This window comes from Argentina silus, assembly GCF_951799395.1.
Source record: "Argentina silus genome assembly, chromosome: 6".
NCBI lineage: Eukaryota > Metazoa > Chordata > Actinopteri > Argentiniformes > Argentinidae > Argentina > Argentina silus.
Window position 1 is genome coordinate 1,912,686 of NC_139660.1, and position 20,350 is coordinate 1,933,035.

Below are 20,350 nucleotides of genomic sequence, written 5' to 3' on the forward strand. Positions count from 1 at the left end.
CCTCTTTCTACCAGAGCTACTGACCACGGACATAGTCTCTGGTTGGTTAGTCTAGTGCTGTGACGTCAGCTGGAACCATGGACATAGTCTCTGGTTGGTTAGTCTAGTGCTGTGATGTCAGCTGGAACCATGGACATAGTCTCTGGTTGGTTAGTCTAGGGTTAGACTACACCTGGGACCATAGAGATACTCTCTAGTTGGTTAGTCTAGGGTTAGACTACACCTGGTTAGTTAGTTAGTATAGTACCGTGACCACACCGGACACCAGTCTGATTAATGACACATAACATTTACATATAGCCCAAAGGAATGAGGAAAAACATCACGAATCTCGGTCACCAAGTTGGTGTACGGCAGCAGTGATAACAGTGGGTATTTGCAGCAGTGCTTGACATGTTATTACCAGGGTACGTTGAGGGAACTCGGCCGTCTCTCACCGACGCGAGTTATTTTAGTGTTCCTCTGTAGTGTTCCTCAATAGCCAGCCGGTCTCACTGACTCATATCCAGTCCTGTTGCATAAACGTTACGTAAAGGCTGGGACGGACAGAGACGTGTCAGGAATATACCGCAACAACAACCAGAAGAAGAGGAAGACTGTGCTATGGTGTTGAAGTCAGGGTCAAAGTTCAAGCAGAGAGTTCACCTTGCGATCCCGCTGGTTAGAATCCCAGAGCCCCCCCCGGCCCTTTTCTGAGGTCATTCCAGCCCACAAGCCAAAAGTCAAAGCCCAAATTAATTAATATTGAATTAATTAATCGATTCTGACGAATTGGCTGCCCTCTGTTTTTATTTGATTTTTGTCTTCCTTCTTCATTCTTCTTCCTTTTTGTTTTCTATCTTTGGATAGATCTGATCTCCATCTCTCTCCCTTTCCCTCTCTCCCTCTCTCCTCTCCGCCATCTTGAATGAGTTCATTATTACCGCACCAGTGGTATTTATATTTATCCGTACATGTTACTTACTTGCGGATTTCTGTTGCATATTCAATCCAATCAACCAAGCCCAAAAAAAAAAAAAAAAAAAAAAAAGAGGAAAAAATAGTCTTTCGAAATGAAAAAAAAAAATGATTGAGAAAAAAAAAACATCATTGCCTTTAGTTTTGACTTAAGTTCTAAATGATTTCCCGATGTTTGGTTTTTCTCTAGCTTGTTTGTTATACCTGCTGAGTTTCTGCATTCGGAGGAGTTCTTCATATGAGTTTGGTTGTTTTGGTTGTAGTTTGTCTCAGACAGAGGGAGAATTGTCGCCTGGTATTCAGATCTGTTTCTGTTTAAACTCTGGCTCTTTTGTCAGATCTGGCTACCAGGCTAGAGTGGAGGAAGGGTGGGTCGGGGGGGGAGTGTGTGTATGGGGGGGTATATTTCAGAAGGGTGTTGGTGAAGGGTGGTGGTGGGGGGGGAGGGGGGGGTGCAGTGGCTTCTCAGGGGTAGGGGAACACACACCCTGCCCTGTGTTCATGTCTCTGTCTGCCTCCTAGGCCCTCAAAAGGAAGCCCGATTTGTTCTTGTCTGAGAGTCTTGACGTGAAAGCTGTGTTCCATTGTGGTAAGTGTGTGTCACCTAATATACGCCATTTAACTGACGCTTCTATCCAAAGCGACTGACATTGCAGTGAGTGCACACACACACACATACATACATACATACATACATACACACACACACACACACACACACACACACACACATACACACACACACACACACACACACATACACATACACACACACACACACACACACATACATACATACATACATACAGACACACATTTCTCCTCAGTATATTTCCTCATATACCTCATTATGCCTCACTATTTCAGTCACCTCACCATGCCCTTCATACACACAGTCCTCAATGTGTGTGTGCCACCTCATTCCCTCTCCCACACACACTCATACACACACACCTCATTCCCTCTCCCACACACACACACACACACACACACACACCTCATTCCCTCTCCCACACACACACACCTCATTCCCTCTCCCACACACACACACACACACACACCTCATTCCCTCTCCCACACACACACACACACACACACACACCTCATTCCCTCTCCCACACACACACACACACACACCTCATTCCCTCTCCCACACACACACACACACACACCTCATTACGATCAAGTCTCATGGGTATGGTCCTGACAACATCTGAAGAAAATGATGAGACAATGTTTCCCACATCTCTGTTGAGGTGCTGGGTCTCAGACTGACTACCAGCCCATACACGTACATTCATGCCATATTGTGTTTGCTTATCGCTGATGCCCCCCCCCCCCCCCCCCCCCCCCTCTCCTTCCTCTAGGAGTGCTGTCGCTCAAATTCCCAGAGGGTCCGACTGTGAAGTCCACCTGCCTGTTCTTTGTGAGTAGACAACACACACACACACACACACACACAGACACACCAGCTGGTACACACTTACCACTGTCTCTGCGCCTCACTCATAGTTTTTGGTTAATCAAGCTGAATGTGGTTGATGATATTTGTCCCTCTTTGTCTGCCGTAGACGGAGTTATTGCCCCGCTGCTCAGATGTGCCCCCGGTGGCCAGGGTGGTGCAGGAGGACGGCAAACTACTGCTGCAGGCCGTGTTGGAGGTGAGACACTGACACACACACACACACACACACATACACACACACACACCTGGTCAGCTAAAGAGTTAATGCCTCTATAAGCATACCTCAGCTGTAATGTTCTGTACAATGTACACTCCCTCCCTCCCTCCCCCCCCCCCCCCCCCCCCCCCTCCCTCCCTCCCTCTCTCTCTCCGTAGGCGATCGGGGGCGGGTCGTCTCGCAGTCTGATGGATGTGTTTGCGGAGGTGCTGTTCTCTCTGAACAAGCACTGCTTCGCCCTGCTCACCGTGTGGCTGAAAGAGGCACTGCAGGCCCCAGGGTTCCCCTCCACGCGCGTCACCACAGAGCAGAAAAACACCTTCACACAGCAGATACTGAGGTAACGCACAGGCGCACACACACACACACACACACACACACACACACACCTAGGAACGAACATATCGTACACTTGCACTCCCCCCCTTCAGAAGTATACGCAAGATTTTAAATTTTGTTTTTCTGACATTTTTCTGACATTCTCTGACTCTTCCCTTCCCTTCCCTACTCTCACTCACTCTCTCTCTCTCTCTCTCTCCCCCTTCTTCTCCTCCTCCCCCCTTCTTCTCCTCCCCCCCCCTTCCCTCTTGCAGAGAGAGAGTAAACAAGAGGAGGGTGAAGGACATCGTGAAGGAGTTCACTCTGGTGTGCAGAGGGCTTCACGGCACAGAGTACGCAGCAGAATACTGACCCCTGAACCTTGACCCCTGACCCAGCTATGGCCTCTACTACCCACAGTGCATAACTAGCCGGACGAATGACCCCCCACTACTACAGTACCCACAAATCCCTAACACTGGAGTTGTCATTGGATGAGTGAAATGAGATCCCCCACTGCTATAGGACGAGAATGGGGCCCGCCCCCCCCACATGCAGGCCCACTATAGGACGAACGTCACCGTCAGTCCACACCATGGCCTGATGGAGGCTGCTTTCTACCTAGTGTATCTGTCTCTCTCTGTCTCTCTCTCTCTCTCTTTCATTATCTCTTTCTCTTGCTCCCTCTCTTTTGCCTCTTTTCATTCTCTTTTCCTCTCTCTCTCCATCTCTCTCTCTCTTCATTCCTCTCCCTCTCTCTCTCTCTCTCTCTCCTTCTTTCTCCCTCTCTCTTTCTCCCTCTCTCTCTTCCTCCCTCTCTCTCTCTCTCTCTCCATTCCTCTCCCTCTCTCTCTCTTCCTCCCTCTCTCTCTCTCTCTCTCTCTCTCTCTCTCTGTCATTGTTCTAGGGTCTTCTGTTCATTCCCTGCACTGGAGAGCCCAGAGCAGAGGCCCCTCCCACCATGACTCTCTCTGCCAGCATGCTCTCTCTGTTAATACCTCTGTTTCTCTTTTCTGTCCTTCTGTCCTTCTGTCCTTCTGGATCTAGGCTGTTTCCTGGTGATTAGCATCGATATGAAATGATAGTGGTACCGTACGTAGCTAGTTGACTCTTTTTCTTTTTTTTTTCTTCGAAAGAAAACAAAAAAGAAATATATAAACGTATATGTATACATATATATATATATTGAACCACGGGGGTGTCAGTCCTGCTGCTGCTGCTATTAGGGAGAGAGAGAGGGACCAATGACAGGACGGGATTCTGTGGACACGCATATTTACAGCATACTACTATATATCACTCAGCTCATGGCCCCTGTGCTCTTACGTTTGCCAAATTATTGTGGAACGTCATGTGAAATAGTCTTTTTTATTTTTGATATTTGCCTTTCTGGGGAATGAGTGGTGGCTGAAGGTCTAACCACTAAACTGACTAAAACAAGACGATCATACTGTCTGCACTCCTGACCCCTGACCCCTCCCAGTCCGACACCGAGAAGGCTGCCCTACACACACACACACACACACACACTCACACACACACTCGCACACACGCACACTCAACCACGCACGCACGCACACACACAGACACGCACACACACACAGTCATATACTGTACTCTTCCCCTGGATGAAGAATGTTCTGTTTCAGGGTTTGCTCGGACAAGAGGACTTCATTTGGGACAGTGGTTCTATAGGCAAGCTAGGACCACCGAGGAAGGGAAAGGGAGGATTGGGGAAGGGAAAGGCGGGAGTGGGGAAGGGAAAGGGAGGATTGGGGAAGGGAAAGGAGGGAGTGGGGAAGGGAGTGGGGTGTGTGTAAATGCAGGAGAGAACTGAGAGACATGAGTGTTTGTAGGGGGTGAGTTGTTTTAACTGTGGACTGCAGTCACTGTAATCGTGCAAATCTATTAATCATGTGCGTATTAACAGTTATTACCGAACAATTGGTGTGTGTGTGCGTGCGTGCATGTGTGTATGCGTGTTTGTGTGCGTGTGTTTGTGTGCGTGTGTACACACTGTACATACCTGCACGGATGTATCTTCTCCACTCGTCGAGTGCACTTATATCGGACCTACATGTGCATACCTTCCTCCTCCCAAAAACACAGACCCCCCCCCCCCCCCCCCCCCGTCACCCCACCCATTCTCCACTCTTAATCCCCCCTGAAGGGACGCTGGTGGTTGCGTCTCCGCCTACTGCTCACTGTACTGCGAACTTCAACGATTCACTAATCACCTGGAACGACTGTCTGTCCAGCGGTGGTGACCGATGAACCCCAGGCCCATCCATCCCCCAGGCCCATCCATCCCCCAGGCCCATCCATCCCCCAGGCCCATCCATCCCCCAGACCCATCCATCCCCCAGGCCCATCCATCCCCCAGGCCCATCCATCCCCCAGGCCCATCCATCCCCCAGGCCCATCCATCCCCCAGGCCCATCCATCCCCCAGGCCCATCCATCCGTATGACATTCAGATCTGTAGAACTGCAACACACCAACTGCTCTTAACCCGAGGCTTGTGAAGCAAGCTAACCCGAGTCCTCTCACCCAATGGGGTGCCTGCCTGGAAGGAGATGAAGAAGGGATCAGACAGTGATGTGTGAGGTCACACACCTCCAAGATTCTGCATCAACACCGGGAGCCAAAATGGAAGTCCACCCCCCCACTCCCCCGTCAGCGGATCTGAATGGAACAATCCGGAACAGTTGGCTCCCAGGTCTCTTATGACATCATCTCGGTCCCATCCTTCTTTGTCTTATTCTAGGTGCCTGCAGACATGTAGCATGTGTGTGTTTTTGGGGCGGGGGTGGGGTGGGGGGTTGTGGGGAGGGGGAGGGGGTTCTTGGGATTATACGTTACTGTGAGTGTGTGACACTGTGCAAGGGAAAGCTCTGGGTAGACATTGCCCCCTTAGACACAGATCTAGGATCAGATTACCTTCCCTAAATCCTGACCTTAACCGTATTGTGGTTAAAGATGCAAAACTGACCTTAGATCAGTGCCGAAGGCAACTTTATCCTGCTCCCAAGGGCTCAGTCTGAAAACATGTTTGTCACTGTCAAGAGAAAGGAGGGAGAGGGTGGGAGGGGGAGGGGAGGGGATGGGGGGGAATGAAATGTACATTGTTTCTTTTTTGTACCTTGTTTTAATTTATTAAATATATCTAAGACTGCACATCTGGTCGTGTGTCGACTCTTTCTCTGTGAGAATGTGTCAGTTTCTAAACTGACGTCTTTAATGTTTATTCATAAAATACAGTCTTATGGTCATATGAAAGCACCCCTGTGTTTCCATGCTACACATAAACACACTGAAAAAGTCGTCTACAGTGTGAAACCATTGATGATATATAAGGTATGAGACGAGCCGATATTGAATGAAGTTCATAAGTCTTCTGTGTTTGACAGCATTCGTCATCCGAAGGCGTTCCTGTAGACGTCACGCATGCGCAGTGTCGTACCTGCTCTCTACGCTACTGAAACCGCGCACACGTGGGTCGTCCGACTCAGAAGTCGAGGCTTGCTAGTAGGAGTAGTAGGGTCTCTGTCCATCATCCATTCTACATAAAACAGGCCTTCCGTAGGACTAAAAGGTAAGCCGCTGCAGGATATCTTCCAAACTCGCATTCTGCCACCATAAACAGACGCAGCTTTCTGTATAATTCACGACTGTCTGTCTGTCCTGAATCACCCAGTTAGGAGTTTTTGAGTCGCTACTTGTAACCAAACAAATGTGCGTCCACGCAATTGTAACTTAGTTAAAAGTTAGCTTCGTTACAATCATTTCTGATTTATAGCTAAAACGGTACATGTTCAAAGACATGATTACAGGAAGTCATATGTGGAGGTGATTTGGTCCCAGGATGCTACATTTGTTGCTGCTACAGCTCATATGTGGGTCATCTAACTTGCTCGTAGACACTGTAGTGTCTCGACAAAGCCGTCTGTTGCGTTAAAGGACAGCAGTGTCTTGGCGTGGTTACCAGTTAACTCAGTACTCCTGATAGACCGTGTGTGGTGTGTGTGCCTTGTGATGCAACGGGTAAATAATCAAGGTTGACCCCTGTCCCGAGTTTGTCGGCGGGTCTTCATTTAGTGCCACTGTCAATCAGTAGACAGAGAGGGGATGCGATTGGAGGACTTACATGTCAGTCAAAGTGATCAACTCTTCCCAAATGAGCCTCTTGGAGTCGCAGCTATGAGACACCCATGAAATAATAACTGTTGCATTTGAGGATTTCTGTTGCCTTTCAGCTGAACTATTTGTCCGAAATCATGTCCTGTGATGACCTACAGATCTGTGGAGTGCTCAAATGCAACACCCATCACCCATTCCCTTGTTGTCCTTTGTGATGACTTTGGTCAGAGTATTGTCCTGTAGGAGTCAGTGTTCCATGTACCCAACCTCCCACCGATAAGCTTGCAGTCGCACCCACCTGACTTCAACTGTCTCACCCAATGTGTGTCTTTGTGGCAAGTTTTCTTGAGTGTTAGCGGACAAACTCACTACGGTGTAACAGACAAAGCACGCCATGTCCTCCCTGGCCTGATGGCTATTGGCTGTATGACCCCATGGCCTGGGCTAATCCTGGGTCAAAGGGCAAACACAGTGACTGGTCTGGAGTCAACCCAAAGTCTATATGGAGTCAGCTCAGTCCTCATTGATGATTGATTATCGCTGTGCTCTGATGAACTCATTGATTGTTGATGGTCAGCAATGGCTTCTAGATCAGTGATGGTCAGTCTACAATGATCAGTGATGGTCAGTCTACAATGATCAGCTCTCAGGAGTCCTCTTATCCTCTTCAATGTCTTCATGGAATTCATAGCATTCTCTCCCTCTCTCTCTCTCTCTCTCTCGCTCCTTCTCTCTCTCTCTCTGTCAGTCATGGCAGTGGTGAGGTTCTACAGTAGGGAGACTGAGAGGGGGCGGGTCTTACAGAGGGCCACCCAGCTTCACCCAGAGCTGTCAATCACCAGCGAGCTGTGCTACAACGTGGAGCTGACAGGTACGTGTCTGTGTGACATCACGTATGAACGAGAGCCGTGCGTTATTCCTCGAGACCCTGTATTTAACCCCCCCTCCCTCCCTCTCTCTCTCTTTCTTCTTCTCCGTCCCACCCATCATCTTCCCCTCCCTCCCTCATCCCTCCCCCCCAGGTTCTGAGTCTCTGAGTCCAGAACAGAGAGAGGTTCTCCTGTGGCTGTTCCGCCCCTCCATGCAGACAGAACCGCTGTCTGAAGAACCTTACTTGAGAGAGGGGGAGGGAGGGAGGCTGGTGGAGATAGGACCCAGGTACACATGCACACACACACACACAAACCAACACACACCATCCCGAGAGAGGGTTAGGGGGTGTCTAGGGGTTGATTTTGGACTGAGCAGGATCGGTAGCACGAGTCTTTTCAGTCCAGTGGAACGGTAGAAGATGCTTCGATGCAAATGTGTATGTGTTGTTGTTGGTGTCGCCCCCTGCAGGCTGAACTTCTCCACTGCGTGGTCCACCAACGCCGTGTCTATCTGTCAAAGCGCTGGGCTTAGCCACGTCACACGAGTGGAGCTGTCACGCAGGCTCCTGATTAAGGTTGGTACACACACAGACACACACACACACACACATTTTTGGAACATTTTTGAAACATCTGTTCTGATCTCTCTCCCCTGATTCCAGGCCAGGAATGGACAGAGTGAGGAAATGGTGGATGGAGAGATGGAGGGGCTGATCGGGGGTCTGTATGACAGCATGACGGAGTGTGTCTACCAGCGTCCCATAACCTCCTTCACCGTGGAAACCAAACCGCAGGAGGTCTTCGAGGTGGACATCCTGGGGAAGGGTCGCGTTGCCTTGGAAACAGCCAATGAGGAGCTGGGTGAGGGGACGACCCACACACACACACACACACACACACACACACACATCTGGACCCCACCCTTGTTTTGACACTGATGGATGTGTACTCCTCTTTCCTTCCCTCCATCTCTCAGAGCTGTCTCTTTTTTTTCTCACCCTATATTTCTTCTCTTTTCTCTTGCAGTCCTCTCCATCATTCTCTCCCTTTCTCCCCCTCCCCCTCTTCCTGCCCCCCTCCTCAGTCCCATCACAGTGACTGTATTTCTTATGGCTGTCTACTGCTAACTCTGGCTAGCTTCTAACGTTTGTCTTATTTTCTCTCTTTTCTGTGTCTTTCTCTCTTCAGTCCTGCTCCCCTGTGTGAGTACATTCTGTGTCTTTCTCTCTTCAGTCCTGCTCCCCTGTGTGAGTACATTCTGTCCAGCAGGGGGGGGGGGGGGAGAGGGGGGGAGGGGTGATGGGTCACATGATATGTAACATTATTACAAAGATGGCTGAAGTCACAGGACAGGGATAGTGTCGCTGATTAGCTCACGTGTGTGTCTAATTAGACTTAGGCATGCTGTGTGTGTGTGTGTGTGTGTGTGTGTGTGTGTGCTCGTGTGCGTGTGTGTGTGTGTGTGTGTGTTTGTTTGTTTCCACCTGTATTTAGACTGAGCACTGTGTGTGGGTGTGTGTCAGTGATTTAACAGTTTGCCAGTTTTAGGTAGAAGCAAGCAATATATATGTGTGGTAATCCTAACCCTAGCCCGCTGTGTGTCCTGAGGTCTGGAGACTGTTACTGCTAAAGGCTCTACACATATACAGTACATACAGACCCACACAGTGGGCCTTTTAACATTGAGTGGGTCAGTAGGTGACCTTGAGGAGGTCTGTTGGTGGGAAGCCTTCATCTGTATGACCTCTGATATTGGTGTTTTATTGTTTCGCTGTCATCCAAACACATTCAATTTATGTGTGTGTGTGTGTGTGTAGGTCTGGCCTTTGACTCCTGGGATCTGGACTACTACACCTCAATGTTCCAGAGAGTCCAGAGAAATCCAACCAGTGTGGAGTGCTTTGACCTGGCTCAGTCCAATAGGTGTGTGTGTCTGTGTGCACACACGCACGCGTGTGTGTGTGCTTTTCTGTATCATTTGACAAGACTCTTCTTTCCTGACTCTGGTCTCTTGTCCCGCCCTCTCTCAGTGAGCACAGCCGTCATTGGTTCTTCCGCGGGCGCATGGTGATTGATGGACAGGAGCAGAAGGACACCCTCTTCAGCCTCATCATGGACACCCAGCACCATAGCAACCACAACAACGTCATCAAGTTCTGTGACAACAGCAGGTTAGAGTGGGTGGATAGATGTTATTAACAGCAGGTTAGAGTGGGTGGATAGATGTTATTAACAGCAGGTTAGAGTGGGTGGATAGATGTTATTAACAGCAGGTTAGAGTGGGTGGATAGATGTTGCCCCCAGCCACAAGTTAAGAGTCATGATATCCCCAGGCTCTCCGAACTAGGAAAGCCTGATCTCAACGAGGTTAGGTGTGTGTGTGTGTGTGTGTGTGTGTGTGTGTGTGTGTGTGTGTGTGTGTGTGTGTGTGTGTGTGTGTGTGTGTGTGTGTGTGTTCACCGTCACTTGTGACACTAGTTGTGTGGTTAGGGACAACTCTTACTTTGACTAGTGAGAGTGATGGGGATCTAGTTAAGGAATATTATGTCAAATTTGTGTGTGTGTGTCCTCAGCGGCATCCGAGGGATAGAGTTGGAGTGTGTGTATCCCACAGACCCAGCCCAGGCCAGCCCCTACGAGACACGTCACTCCCTAAGACATGTCATCTTCACTGCAGAGACACACAACTTCCCTACCGGTGAGAACACACACACACACACCCCCACACACAAACACACACACACACACACACACAATCTGATAAATGAAGCACAAATATACAAAATATACAATTCTGTGGGGAAAAATCTACGATTATTCCACATTTCGTCCCACCGCAGGCGTGGCCCCGTTCAGCGGCGCCACCACAGGGACCGGCGGGCGCATCAGAGACGTGCAGAGCGCCGGGCAGGGAGGCCACGTCATCGCCGGGACCGCCGGATACTGCTTTGGCAACCTCCACATACCTGGTGAGTCTACCTGGCTGGACAGGAATGTCTGTCTGTCTGTCTGTTTATGTCTGTCTGGCTGTCTGGCTGTCTCTCTATGGCTGTCTGTTTGTCTGTCTATGTCTGTCTGTCTGTATTTGTCTGTGTCTGCTATGTCTGTCTGTCTGTCTGTCTGTCTGTTTTTCCAGGGATTGTCGGTTGTAATGGAAATGCAGGAAGTTCAGATGTTGGGCTTTGGACCTGTAAGGTATTAATGAACCATCTATCCCCCCTGCCCCCCCCTCCCCAGGTTACAGCCTCCCGTGGGAGTGTGAGGGGGAGGGGTGGGAGTACCCCCCTACCTTCGCCCCCCCCCTGCAGGTGGCTATCGAGGCCAGCAACGGAGCGTCTGACTACGGCAACAAGTTCGGAGAGCCCGTCCTGGCAGGTACAGTGGCTAACGGTGCATTCAAGTGCTCCTCGGAAACTCAGAGCTTCCCACCGAGGTTTAGAGGAGGATTTTGTGTAGATTTTCGTTCCAGAACATTTGAATGAATCATACCACACTGCTACTGCGGGCACACATCGAGATGCTCCAAGTGTTCATGACAAGAAGATCTCTCTGAATTACCCCTGCCCAAATCCCACCAAACGGCCTTCTCTCCTTCTCTCCTTCTCTCCTTCTCTCTCCTTCTCTCCTTCTCTATCCCTCTCTCCAGGCTTTGCCCGCTCCTTTGGGATGAGATTGGCCAACGGGGAGAGGCGAGAATGGATTAAGCCAATCATGTTCAGCGGTGGGCTGGGCTCCATTGAAGATGCCCATGTGAAGAAGGACGAGGCAGAGAGGGGTGAGGGGGTGGTGTGTGTGTGTGTGTGTGTGTGTGTGTGTGTGTGTGTGTGTGTGTGTGTGTGTGTGTGTGTGTGTGTGTGTGTGTGTGTGTGTGTGTGTGTGTGTGTGTGTGTGTGTGTGTGTGTGTGTGTGTGTGTGTGTGTGTGTGTGTGTGTGTGTGTGGCAAGGGGAAACGGTACGGCCTGTAGAATGTGTTCCTTGAATTCAATAAACTTTATTGGCATGATAAGACATTTTACATTGGCAAAGCAAACATATAAGAACGTAATGAATATTGACATCTGACCCCCCCCCCCCCCCCCCCACCTGTCAGGAATGGAGGTGGTGAAGATCGGGGGGCCGGTGTACAGGATTGGAGTGGGAGGAGGGGCCGCCTCCTCTATCCAGGTCCTGCTCTTACACACTCACACTCACTTCTCTACCATTGCAATAATACGTGTATGTGTATGTGTGTATGTGTGTATGTGTGTATGTGTGTATGTGTGTATGTGTGTATGTGTGTGTGTGTGTGTGTGTGTGTGTGTGTGTGTAGGGTCATGTGTGTGTTACTCCAGTGCTTCTGATCTGGGTGCAGTGCAAAGGGTTAATTGTGTGTGTGTGTGTGTGCAGGTCCAGGGGGATAACTCCAGTGCCAGGGACCTGGGTGCGGTGCAGAGGGGGGATGCTGAGATGGAGCAGAAGATGAACCGGGCCCTCAGGGCGTGCCTGGAGAGAGCGGGTGGGAACCCCATCTGTAGTATACATGACCAGGGTGCAGGGGGAAACGGTAAAGTCTGTGTGTGTGCGTGTGTGTGTGTGTGTGTGTGTGCGTGTGCGTGTGTGTGTGTTACTGAAGTGTGTTCTCATGTTCAGGTAACGTGCTGAAGGAGCTGAGTGAGCCTGCAGGAGCCATCATCTACTCCAGCAAGTTTAAGGTAACACACACACACACACACACACACACACACACAGTTACTCTGTGCAAGCCTTTAATGCATAATCTTCTACCACAACTCTCTCCTCACTACTGTCTCCCCCCCCTCCCCCATCTCTCTCCCCTCACTACTGTCTCCCCCCCCCTCCTCCCCCATCTCTCCCCCTACAGAGAGGTGACCCCACCCTGAGCGTGTTGGAGCTGTGGGGGGCGGAGTATCAGGAGAGTAATGCCTTGTTGCTCCGCCCCTCTGACCGCCCCTTCCTGGAGAAGGTGTGTCAGAGGGAGAAGTGTCCCGTGGACTTCGTCGGAAGCGTCACCGGCGACGGAAAGGCACGTCTCTCCATCTCACTCCTGCTGCTGACACGCCCTTAAAGGGACGGCTCACCCAAATTAACAAAATCACACGTTTGGTTCCTGAAAGGAGTCAGCGGACAAGGACCGACTTCAGTCCACACTGTGGTTGTGTTTATCTGGGCACTGTCACCAACCGCTAACTGAAATAGCTTTTTTTTTTCAATGGACCCTAAATTTGCACGTTTGAAAGTCCGTGCCTGATTCTTCTCAAAGTAATTGAAATCAAGTCATTAAGTTTTTCAGGAGAGTTCTACAACATCTATGATGTGCACATCTACATTGCTTTGTTTTTGCAGTTCAGAGTTGAAGAGAGTTTTTACTCGTATACAAGTCTCAATTTACTCACACTGATGTGTGTGTCCCATAGATAGTACTGGTGGATGACGTGGGTGCGCGTGGCGACCAGGCAGACAGGGGGCGCTGTCCTGTGGATCTGCAGCTGGAGTGGGTGCTGGGCAAGATGCCTCAGAAGGACTTTGTGATGGAGCGCGTGACCCCTGACCTCCAGCCTCTGTCTCTGCCTGCCGGGCTGTGTGTGAGAGACGCCCTGGAGAGGGTTCTCCGACTGCCAGCAGTAGCTTCAAAACGCTACCTCACCAACAAGGTGTGTGTGTGTGTGGTGGGGGGGGGGGGTTGTGTGTGTGCATGCCCAAGTTCAAATGTTATCTAAATTCTGGAAAACAGCATATTTGAGTTTTTGTATCTTCCCTTCCTCTCTCTCTCTCTCTCTCTCTCTCTCTCTCTCTCTCTCTCTCCAACCCCCCTTCCACTCTGTCTCTCAGGTGGATCGGTCTGTGACCGGTCTGGTTGCCCAGCAACAGTGTGTTGGTCCTCTCCACACCCCATTGGCCGATGTGGCTGTCGTCGCACTTTCACCGTTCGGCCTACAAGGGTCGGCGACCGCCATCGGGGAACAGCCAATCAAAGGCCTGGTTTCTCCGGGGGCGGGAGCTCGCATGACCGTGGGGGAAGCCCTGACCAATCTGGTGTTCGCCAAAGTCACAGACCTGAAGGTAACAGAATATTATTATTGTTATTATTATTATTATTATTATTGTTATTACTAAGAACACAATTACACTAAATAAGTGAAAGTTTGGTTATATATTTGTGTCAGAAATGGATTGATAGAAATATTGCTCGTAATGCATTTTTACCTCAACCGCCTACAGTCCAGATATATTGTAGGTATGTTGTAAAAATGCTACAGGAAGCTGTGAATTGTGCGTAGCCATCTCGTCAAGGGATTTCGCTTTGGTGCTAGAATCAAATTCACACAATTAGCAAAAAACTGCTCATGTAGGAACATTGGTAGGTTTGTGTATCTGATGTGTGTGTATCTGATGTGTGTGTGTGTGTGTGTGTGTGTGTTTTAGGATGTGAAGTGCAGCGGTAACTGGATGTGGGCTGCCAAGCTCCCTGGCGAGGGGTCAAGTCTTTGGGAGGCGTGTCAGGCCATGTGTGAGGTCATGGGTCAACTGGGAGTGGCCATCGACGGAGGCAAGGACTCTCTGAGTATGGCTGCCAGAGTGGGGAGAGAGACGGTCAAGGCCCCAGGTAATGTGTGTGTGTGTGTGTGTGTGTGTGTGTGTGTGCGCGTGCGTGCGTGATGTCCTCAGGCTCTCTGGTTGTGTTGTTTGTGTGTAATATTGTCAGCTCTCCTCCTCTCTCAGGGGCTCTGGTCATCTCAGTGTATGCTGTATGTCCTGACATCACAGCCACTGTCACCCCTGATCTGGAAGACCCTGACGACCAAGGTACGCTTCAACACACACACACACACACACACACACACACACACACACCTGTGCCTAACCTCCCTACCTGTGTGCCCCTCCCCAGGTGTGTTGCTGTGGGTCCCTGTGAGTCCAGGTAAACACCGCCTGGGGGGCTCCGCCCTGGCCCAGTGTTACGGTCAGCTAGGAGACCAGTCACCTGACCTGGACCGACCCGAGCTTCTGAGTGCCTGCTTCAACACCACACAGTCCCTGATACACGGTCAGTTCACGGTTAAAACACTCCTGATTATCTTTTAGTAAATTACTTCAGTTCATTGTTATGACCATGAACTGTTTCTCTGCTGAATTTATTTATTTATAAATGTATTGATCTATTTATTTTTTTATGTTGTAGACCGTCTGCTGAGCGCAGGACATGACATCAGCGACGGAGGGATCATTTCCTGTGTGCTGGAGATGGCGTTTGCAGGGAATCGTGGGATAGAGGTGGACTTCCCCTCGCTAGGGGCTGGAGGTTAGTACAGTGCACTGTGCAGAGGTAAAGGTGATTCCCATGTTGGAATGACCTTCAACGAATAGACCTCACTCCTGGGTACTTTGGTGAGTGAAACTGTGATGTTCTCCCTCTCCCTCTCCTCTGTGTAGCGATGGAGGTTCTGTTCAGTGAGGAGCTGGGCCTGGTGGTGGAGGTGTCAGAGAAGGATGTGGAGGCCGTGCGTCAGAGGTACACGGACGCAGGCCTCCAGTGCCACCGCGTCGGCCGGACGTGTGGCTTTGGACCAGAGTCAATGGTGAGACCATAGAACCTTTCACCAGGCGTATACAGTATGCTTTTGGTGTTTGTTTGTTGGTTTGTTTTCATAGCATGTGCAGACTGCAGGAGCGACTCAACCCCCATGCCCCCCCTCCCTCCCCCTTCCCTCTCTCAGGTCACCGTTCGCGTGGACGGACAGGAAGTGTTGAACGACAAGCTTCCCAGCCTCAGGGCATTGTGGGAAGCCACCAGTTTCCAGCTGGAGGGACTCCAAGCCAATGAGATGTGTGTTAAACAGGAAGAGGAGGGTCTAGCCACGAGAACGCAGCCGTACTTCAAGCTGAACTTTGACCCCACAGAGGCACCAAGCATCAACCCGGGTAAGGTGTGTGTGTGTGTGTGTGTGTGTGTGTGTGTGTGTGTGTGTGTGTGTGGTGGATTTGGGTATAAATGTGTTCATCTCTTGTAGCTGCAGGGCCTCGAGTGGCTGTCGTCAGAGAGGAGGGCAGTAACGGGGACAGAGAGATGGCCGTCTCTCTCTACATGGCTGGCTTTGAGGTACACACACACACACACACACACACACACACAGCGACTGCTTTCTGCTGCTATTCTGTGACACCTCATGCTACTGTTATTGTTTTTCTTCCTTTTTATTATATATACATATAATATAATAATATATGCCGTTTAGCTGATGCTTTTATCCAAAGCGACTTACATTGCAGAGAGTGCAAACTTTTCAGTATATGTGGTCCCATTATTATTATGGTCATATTAGTATGACCTAGCACTGTTAACTGTTATTGTTTGATTGTTGAGGAGTTGCTTACCTTAAAGCATTTCATTGTATTGTAGGTTGTATATTGACCATAAAAAATATTTAGATTTAACGTGTGTATGTATGTGCGTATGTATGTCCACAGGTGTGGGATGTCACCATGCAGGACCTGTGCTCTGGATCCCTGACCCTGGACACCTTCAAGGCTGTGGTCTTTGTCGGAGGATTCAGCTACGCAGACGTCCTGGGCTCAGCCAAAGGTACACACACACACACACACACACACACGCACACACACACACACACGCACTGGGGTAAACTAAAGCCACACACACACACACTCACACACTCACACACTCGCTCTCGAACTGTCTTTGTGTTTCTGTGTCCTGATAGGCTGGGCTGCCACCGTGGCCTATAACCCCCGGGCCAAGGCAGAGTTTGAACGCTTCCGTCGTCGTGACGACACGCTGAGTCTGGGCGTGTGCAACGGCTGCCAGCTCCTAGCCCTGCTGGGCTGGGTGGGGGAGGGGGAGGGAGAGGGAGAGGGGGATGAAGGAGGAGGTGAGAGGAGGGCAGAGAAAGAGGGAGGGAGGGAGACGGACTGGGTGAAAGTGGAGGATGTAACATTTAAGATTTTTCTATGTAGTAATAGTTTTTACATTTACATTTATGGCATTTAGCAGACACCTTTATCCAAAGCGATATAATAGTACATTTCTGGTGTGTGTGTTTCTCTCTCCATTGTTTACCGTGTGGGTGATGATTTTGTGTGTGTTGTGTCCTCAGAGTCTGACGTGGCGCTGACCCATAACAAGTCAGGCCGGTTCGAGTCGCGGTTTGTCAGTGTGGGGATCCAGGCCTCTCCTGCAGTCTGGCTGCAGGGGATGGAGGGCTCTGCTCTGGGGGTGTGGGTCGCACACGGGGAAGGTAAGAACCAGGCCAGTCACCTCACAGATCAACCCTAACACAACAGTCCCTTGATTTCAAATTTCGGTGCCCTGAGGAAAATCAAACAAACCGCTTTGATTTAACCATTTTGTTTTGTATGAACACAAACTCTCTCTCTCTCTCTCCCTCCCTCCCCCCCTCCCTCCCTCCCTCCCTCCCTCCCTCCCTCCCTCTCTCTCTCTCTCTCTCTCCCTCTCTCTCTCTCTCTCTCTCCCTCCCTCTCTCCCTCTCTCTCTCTCTCTCTCTCTCTCTCTCTCTCTCCCTCCCTCTCTCTCTCTCTCTCTCTCTCTCCCTCCATCTCTCCCTCTCCCTCTCTCTCTCTCTCTCTCTCTCTCTCTCCCTCCCTCCAGGTCTGATGCAGTTCCGTTCCCCCCAGGCCCAGGAGCGCATCACCTCCGGTTCTCTGGCCCCCCTGCGTTACCTAGACGACCAGGGTTCCCCTACGGAACAGTACCCTCTGAACCCCAACGGCTCCCCCCGTGGCGTGGCCGGCCTCTGCTCCAGGGACGGGAGGCACCTGGCCATGATGCCCCACCCAGAGCGCTGCACCCTGGGCTGGCAGTGGCCCTGGGCCCCCCAGGACCTCCGGGCCTCCCTCAGCCCCTCCTCACCCTGGCTACGCATGTTCCAGAACGCAGCCGCCTGGTGCAGCAAGGCCCAGTGAGAACCAGTGAGAACCAGTGAGAACCATGGTACCACCCAGCTGGCAGCTGCCCCCAAATTGACTGCCATGTTACTTTAGAGTAGTACTGGTGGTGGCACTGGTGAAAATGCTCTGTTGATGTCAAATACTATTACTCCTGTTAACTTTCTATTTTTAACACTACATGTTGTTATTGCTTGTGGCGTGTTAAATTAGCAAGCTCTCTTACAATGTTGATGGTCTGTGTCATGATGCCTTAAACTCCCCCATGCTACATGTTGATAACTCTTTGGGGTGATGGTTAAGGTCTGTTGCAATGTTACATTGTTGGAAAAGCCAACTGTCATGATGATGAATACGCTGAAAACCTTCTATACATTCCATCAGAGACAGCCAATCACTGCAACTGGGTCAGAAGTGTTAGACCAATCGAATCAGCTGACTTTTACATTCCAAAGGTCACTCTTGTCCTGTGAGATTCGATTGGTCCTCTGTTTGTCACTGGTTTGTTGTGGTACTTGAAGATGAAGCCTGTATTTCTGCTGAGTCCTGCTAGACAGTTTATTAACATATCTTTGTATCAAACCTGAGAATTAATAATAAAAAAATATTTCTTCATGCGGAGATGACATGAACATGTGTGCCTCTGTTGCATTGTGTGTTGACATACAGAACACAAAACACCATGAATATTCACAACAGTAAATACACCATTTACGATTATACAAGTATTTGTATCAATTCACATTCACAGTATCAAGTATTTACAATGAAGTTTACAGGTTATGTTACAGTACTGACATTGTGAACCGCTGGGGGCTCTGGATAAAGTGGTTCTCATGATTGTGGTCCTCTGTGGCTCAGTCGGTAGAGCATGGTGCTAACAACGCTTAGGTTGTGGGTTTGATTCCCGATGGGACCATATATACTGAAATGTATGCACTCACTGCAATGTAAGTCGCTTTGGATAAAAGCGTCAGCTAAATGGCATATATTATTATATATATGATTGGGTATAGAAGTCGGACCAAATGTTTTAATAGCCTTTGACACTTCAGTCGGATATAAAGGGCTGTGAAATGATTGCCTAGAGAACGGCCATTTGAGAAACACGAACGTCTCTGCACGCCCAAGTGTTCCCAGAACATCCACAGCACAGTCGTTGCTGCCACCGAGTGGGAGGAACTGGCCTCCGCCCAGTAAACGCTTCCAGACCCTGGAACAGTCCTGTCATCCATTCCTCCTCTTCTCTGTCCTCGCCTCCTTCTCTAAACCCATTGGAGGAGAAGGTCCTGAGGTCCCTCCCCTCACACTTTCTCGAGGACTCAATTAAAGACGTTTGAGATTCCTCCCCGGTATTGGATAAAACAGCTCTACAGTGAGTTACTCAATACCCCCTGGGTGGCAGTGTGTGTTGGGGAGTTTCTCCTCTCTTGCGCCATCTGCTGGTTGATGTTGATAATGCAGATGAGCAGCAGGAAGACCACCACAAGGTCATCCAAGACCCCCAGGAGTCCACAGAGGGAGGGGGCGGTCTCAAGGGGGGGCGAAGAGATGGCCTCCAGAGGGGGGGAGGAGAGGGACACGACCGCCCCCACACAGCACAGCATGACTCGGAGGAAGAAGAGCCACACCAACCCGCCCATGTTGCCCAGCCCCCGGGCGAACAGCTGCAGGAACAGGGGCGCGTCGCACAGGTAGTCTGTCACCTAGGAGAGGGCAGAAGGACAAGGTATTAGGGTTTGTAGCAGGAAAACATGCATTACAGAAATACTATAGATAATTATTTACATCAAAGTCTGGCTTATGTGTTGACTGTACAGTGTTAATCAATCTCTTATCTCATTCGACCACACAGTCCTCAGTTTAAGGTCAACAAACATTTGCAAAATAAGCTTTTTGCTGTCCAATCAGATAATTTATTGACAACATTTATGTCTATTCAGGGGACTCATTTTTGGCTTGTGAGCTCACATTTTTTCACACTTGACACAAAAATCCTGCAGCATCTCTTTAAGTCTGCTGAGATGAACCCAGAGTATCACGGTCGAGTGTGAGAGAGAAAAACCTGCTCTCTTTTATGGTGAAGTGTTCCTACCATTGTGGGGCGAACAATGCTGTCTCTATGCTATGGTTGCGTAAGGTGCCTTCCTGTTACCACACCGCTATCAGAGAAATGGGAAAGGGAGCTCCTCTTTATTATCATGCAAAAGCCAGGATCTAATCTGGAGCCACGTTCACGGTCATAAAAGGGAATCACAGAACCTGATACTTTCATACAGCCACATGGGGCAAAACTGTGACAAAGAGTCAGAGAGAGAGAGAGGGAGAGATAGAGAGGGAGAGGGAGAGGGAGAGGGAGAGGGAGTGGGAGAGGGAGAGGGAGAGGGAGAGATAGAGAGGGAGAGATAGAGAGGGAGAGGGAGAGAGAGAGGGAGAGATAAAGAGGGAGAGGGAGATGGAGAGA

General features: G+C 50.0%; 2 protein-coding genes across 3 annotated transcripts in view; both read left to right on the forward strand.

The window, feature by feature from the left end:
* The window catches only part of LOC310805721 (importin-13-like), a 20,575-nt gene extending 14,784 nt beyond the window's left edge, over positions 1-5,791 (forward strand). Inside the window, 5 exon segments of the mRNA XM_083671521.1 lie at positions 1,480-1,546; positions 2,325-2,383; positions 2,529-2,618; positions 2,798-2,979; positions 3,233-5,791. Coding sequence (XP_083527647.1) covers positions 1,480-1,546; positions 2,325-2,383; positions 2,529-2,618; positions 2,798-2,979; positions 3,233-3,329 — 495 coding nt within the window. The 3' untranslated portion in view covers positions 3,330-5,791.
* Positions 5,792-6,439: 648 nt separating this feature from the next.
* On the forward strand, positions 6,440-18,518 carry pfas (phosphoribosylformylglycinamidine synthase). Of its 2 annotated transcripts, none has more exons than XM_083672147.1 (28): positions 6,440-6,551; positions 7,845-7,967; positions 8,119-8,254; positions 8,438-8,543; positions 8,631-8,829; positions 9,786-9,891; positions 9,999-10,139; positions 10,542-10,666; positions 10,809-10,937; positions 11,206-11,343; positions 11,615-11,743; positions 12,059-12,132; positions 12,355-12,511; positions 12,598-12,659; positions 12,830-12,995; positions 13,387-13,619; positions 13,798-14,028; positions 14,392-14,572; positions 14,689-14,772; positions 14,858-15,013; positions 15,149-15,268; positions 15,400-15,545; positions 15,684-15,888; positions 15,978-16,066; positions 16,435-16,549; positions 16,686-16,853; positions 17,079-17,219; positions 17,591-18,518. In XM_083672147.1, the coding sequence occupies exons 2-28, from the start codon at positions 7,847-7,849 to the stop codon at positions 17,902-17,904; spliced, it is 3,972 nt and encodes a 1,323-aa protein (XP_083528273.1). In that variant the 5' UTR covers positions 6,440-6,551; positions 7,845-7,846; the 3' UTR covers positions 17,905-18,518. The 2 variants fall into 2 exon arrangements, with proteins under 2 accessions (XP_083528273.1, XP_083528274.1); XM_083672148.1 differs by having other exon boundaries at positions 15,984-16,066.
* The last annotated feature ends 1,832 nt before the right edge of the window (positions 18,519-20,350 follow it).

What these genes read in the sequence shown, in the direction of transcription:
- pfas (XM_083672147.1), top strand. Translation starts at nt 7,847, where the DNA reads ATGGCAGTGGTGAGGTTCTACAGTAGGGAGACTGAGAGGGGGCGGGTC. An exon ending in CTGGTGGAGATAGGACCCAG is followed by an intron (nt 8,255 to 8,437) that starts GTACACATGCAC and finishes CGCCCCCTGCAG; the next exon opens with GCTGAACTTCTCCACTGCGT. An exon ending in CACACAGTCCCTGATACACG is followed by an intron (nt 15,014 to 15,148) that starts GTCAGTTCACGG and finishes TTTATGTTGTAG; the next exon opens with ACCGTCTGCTGAGCGCAGGA.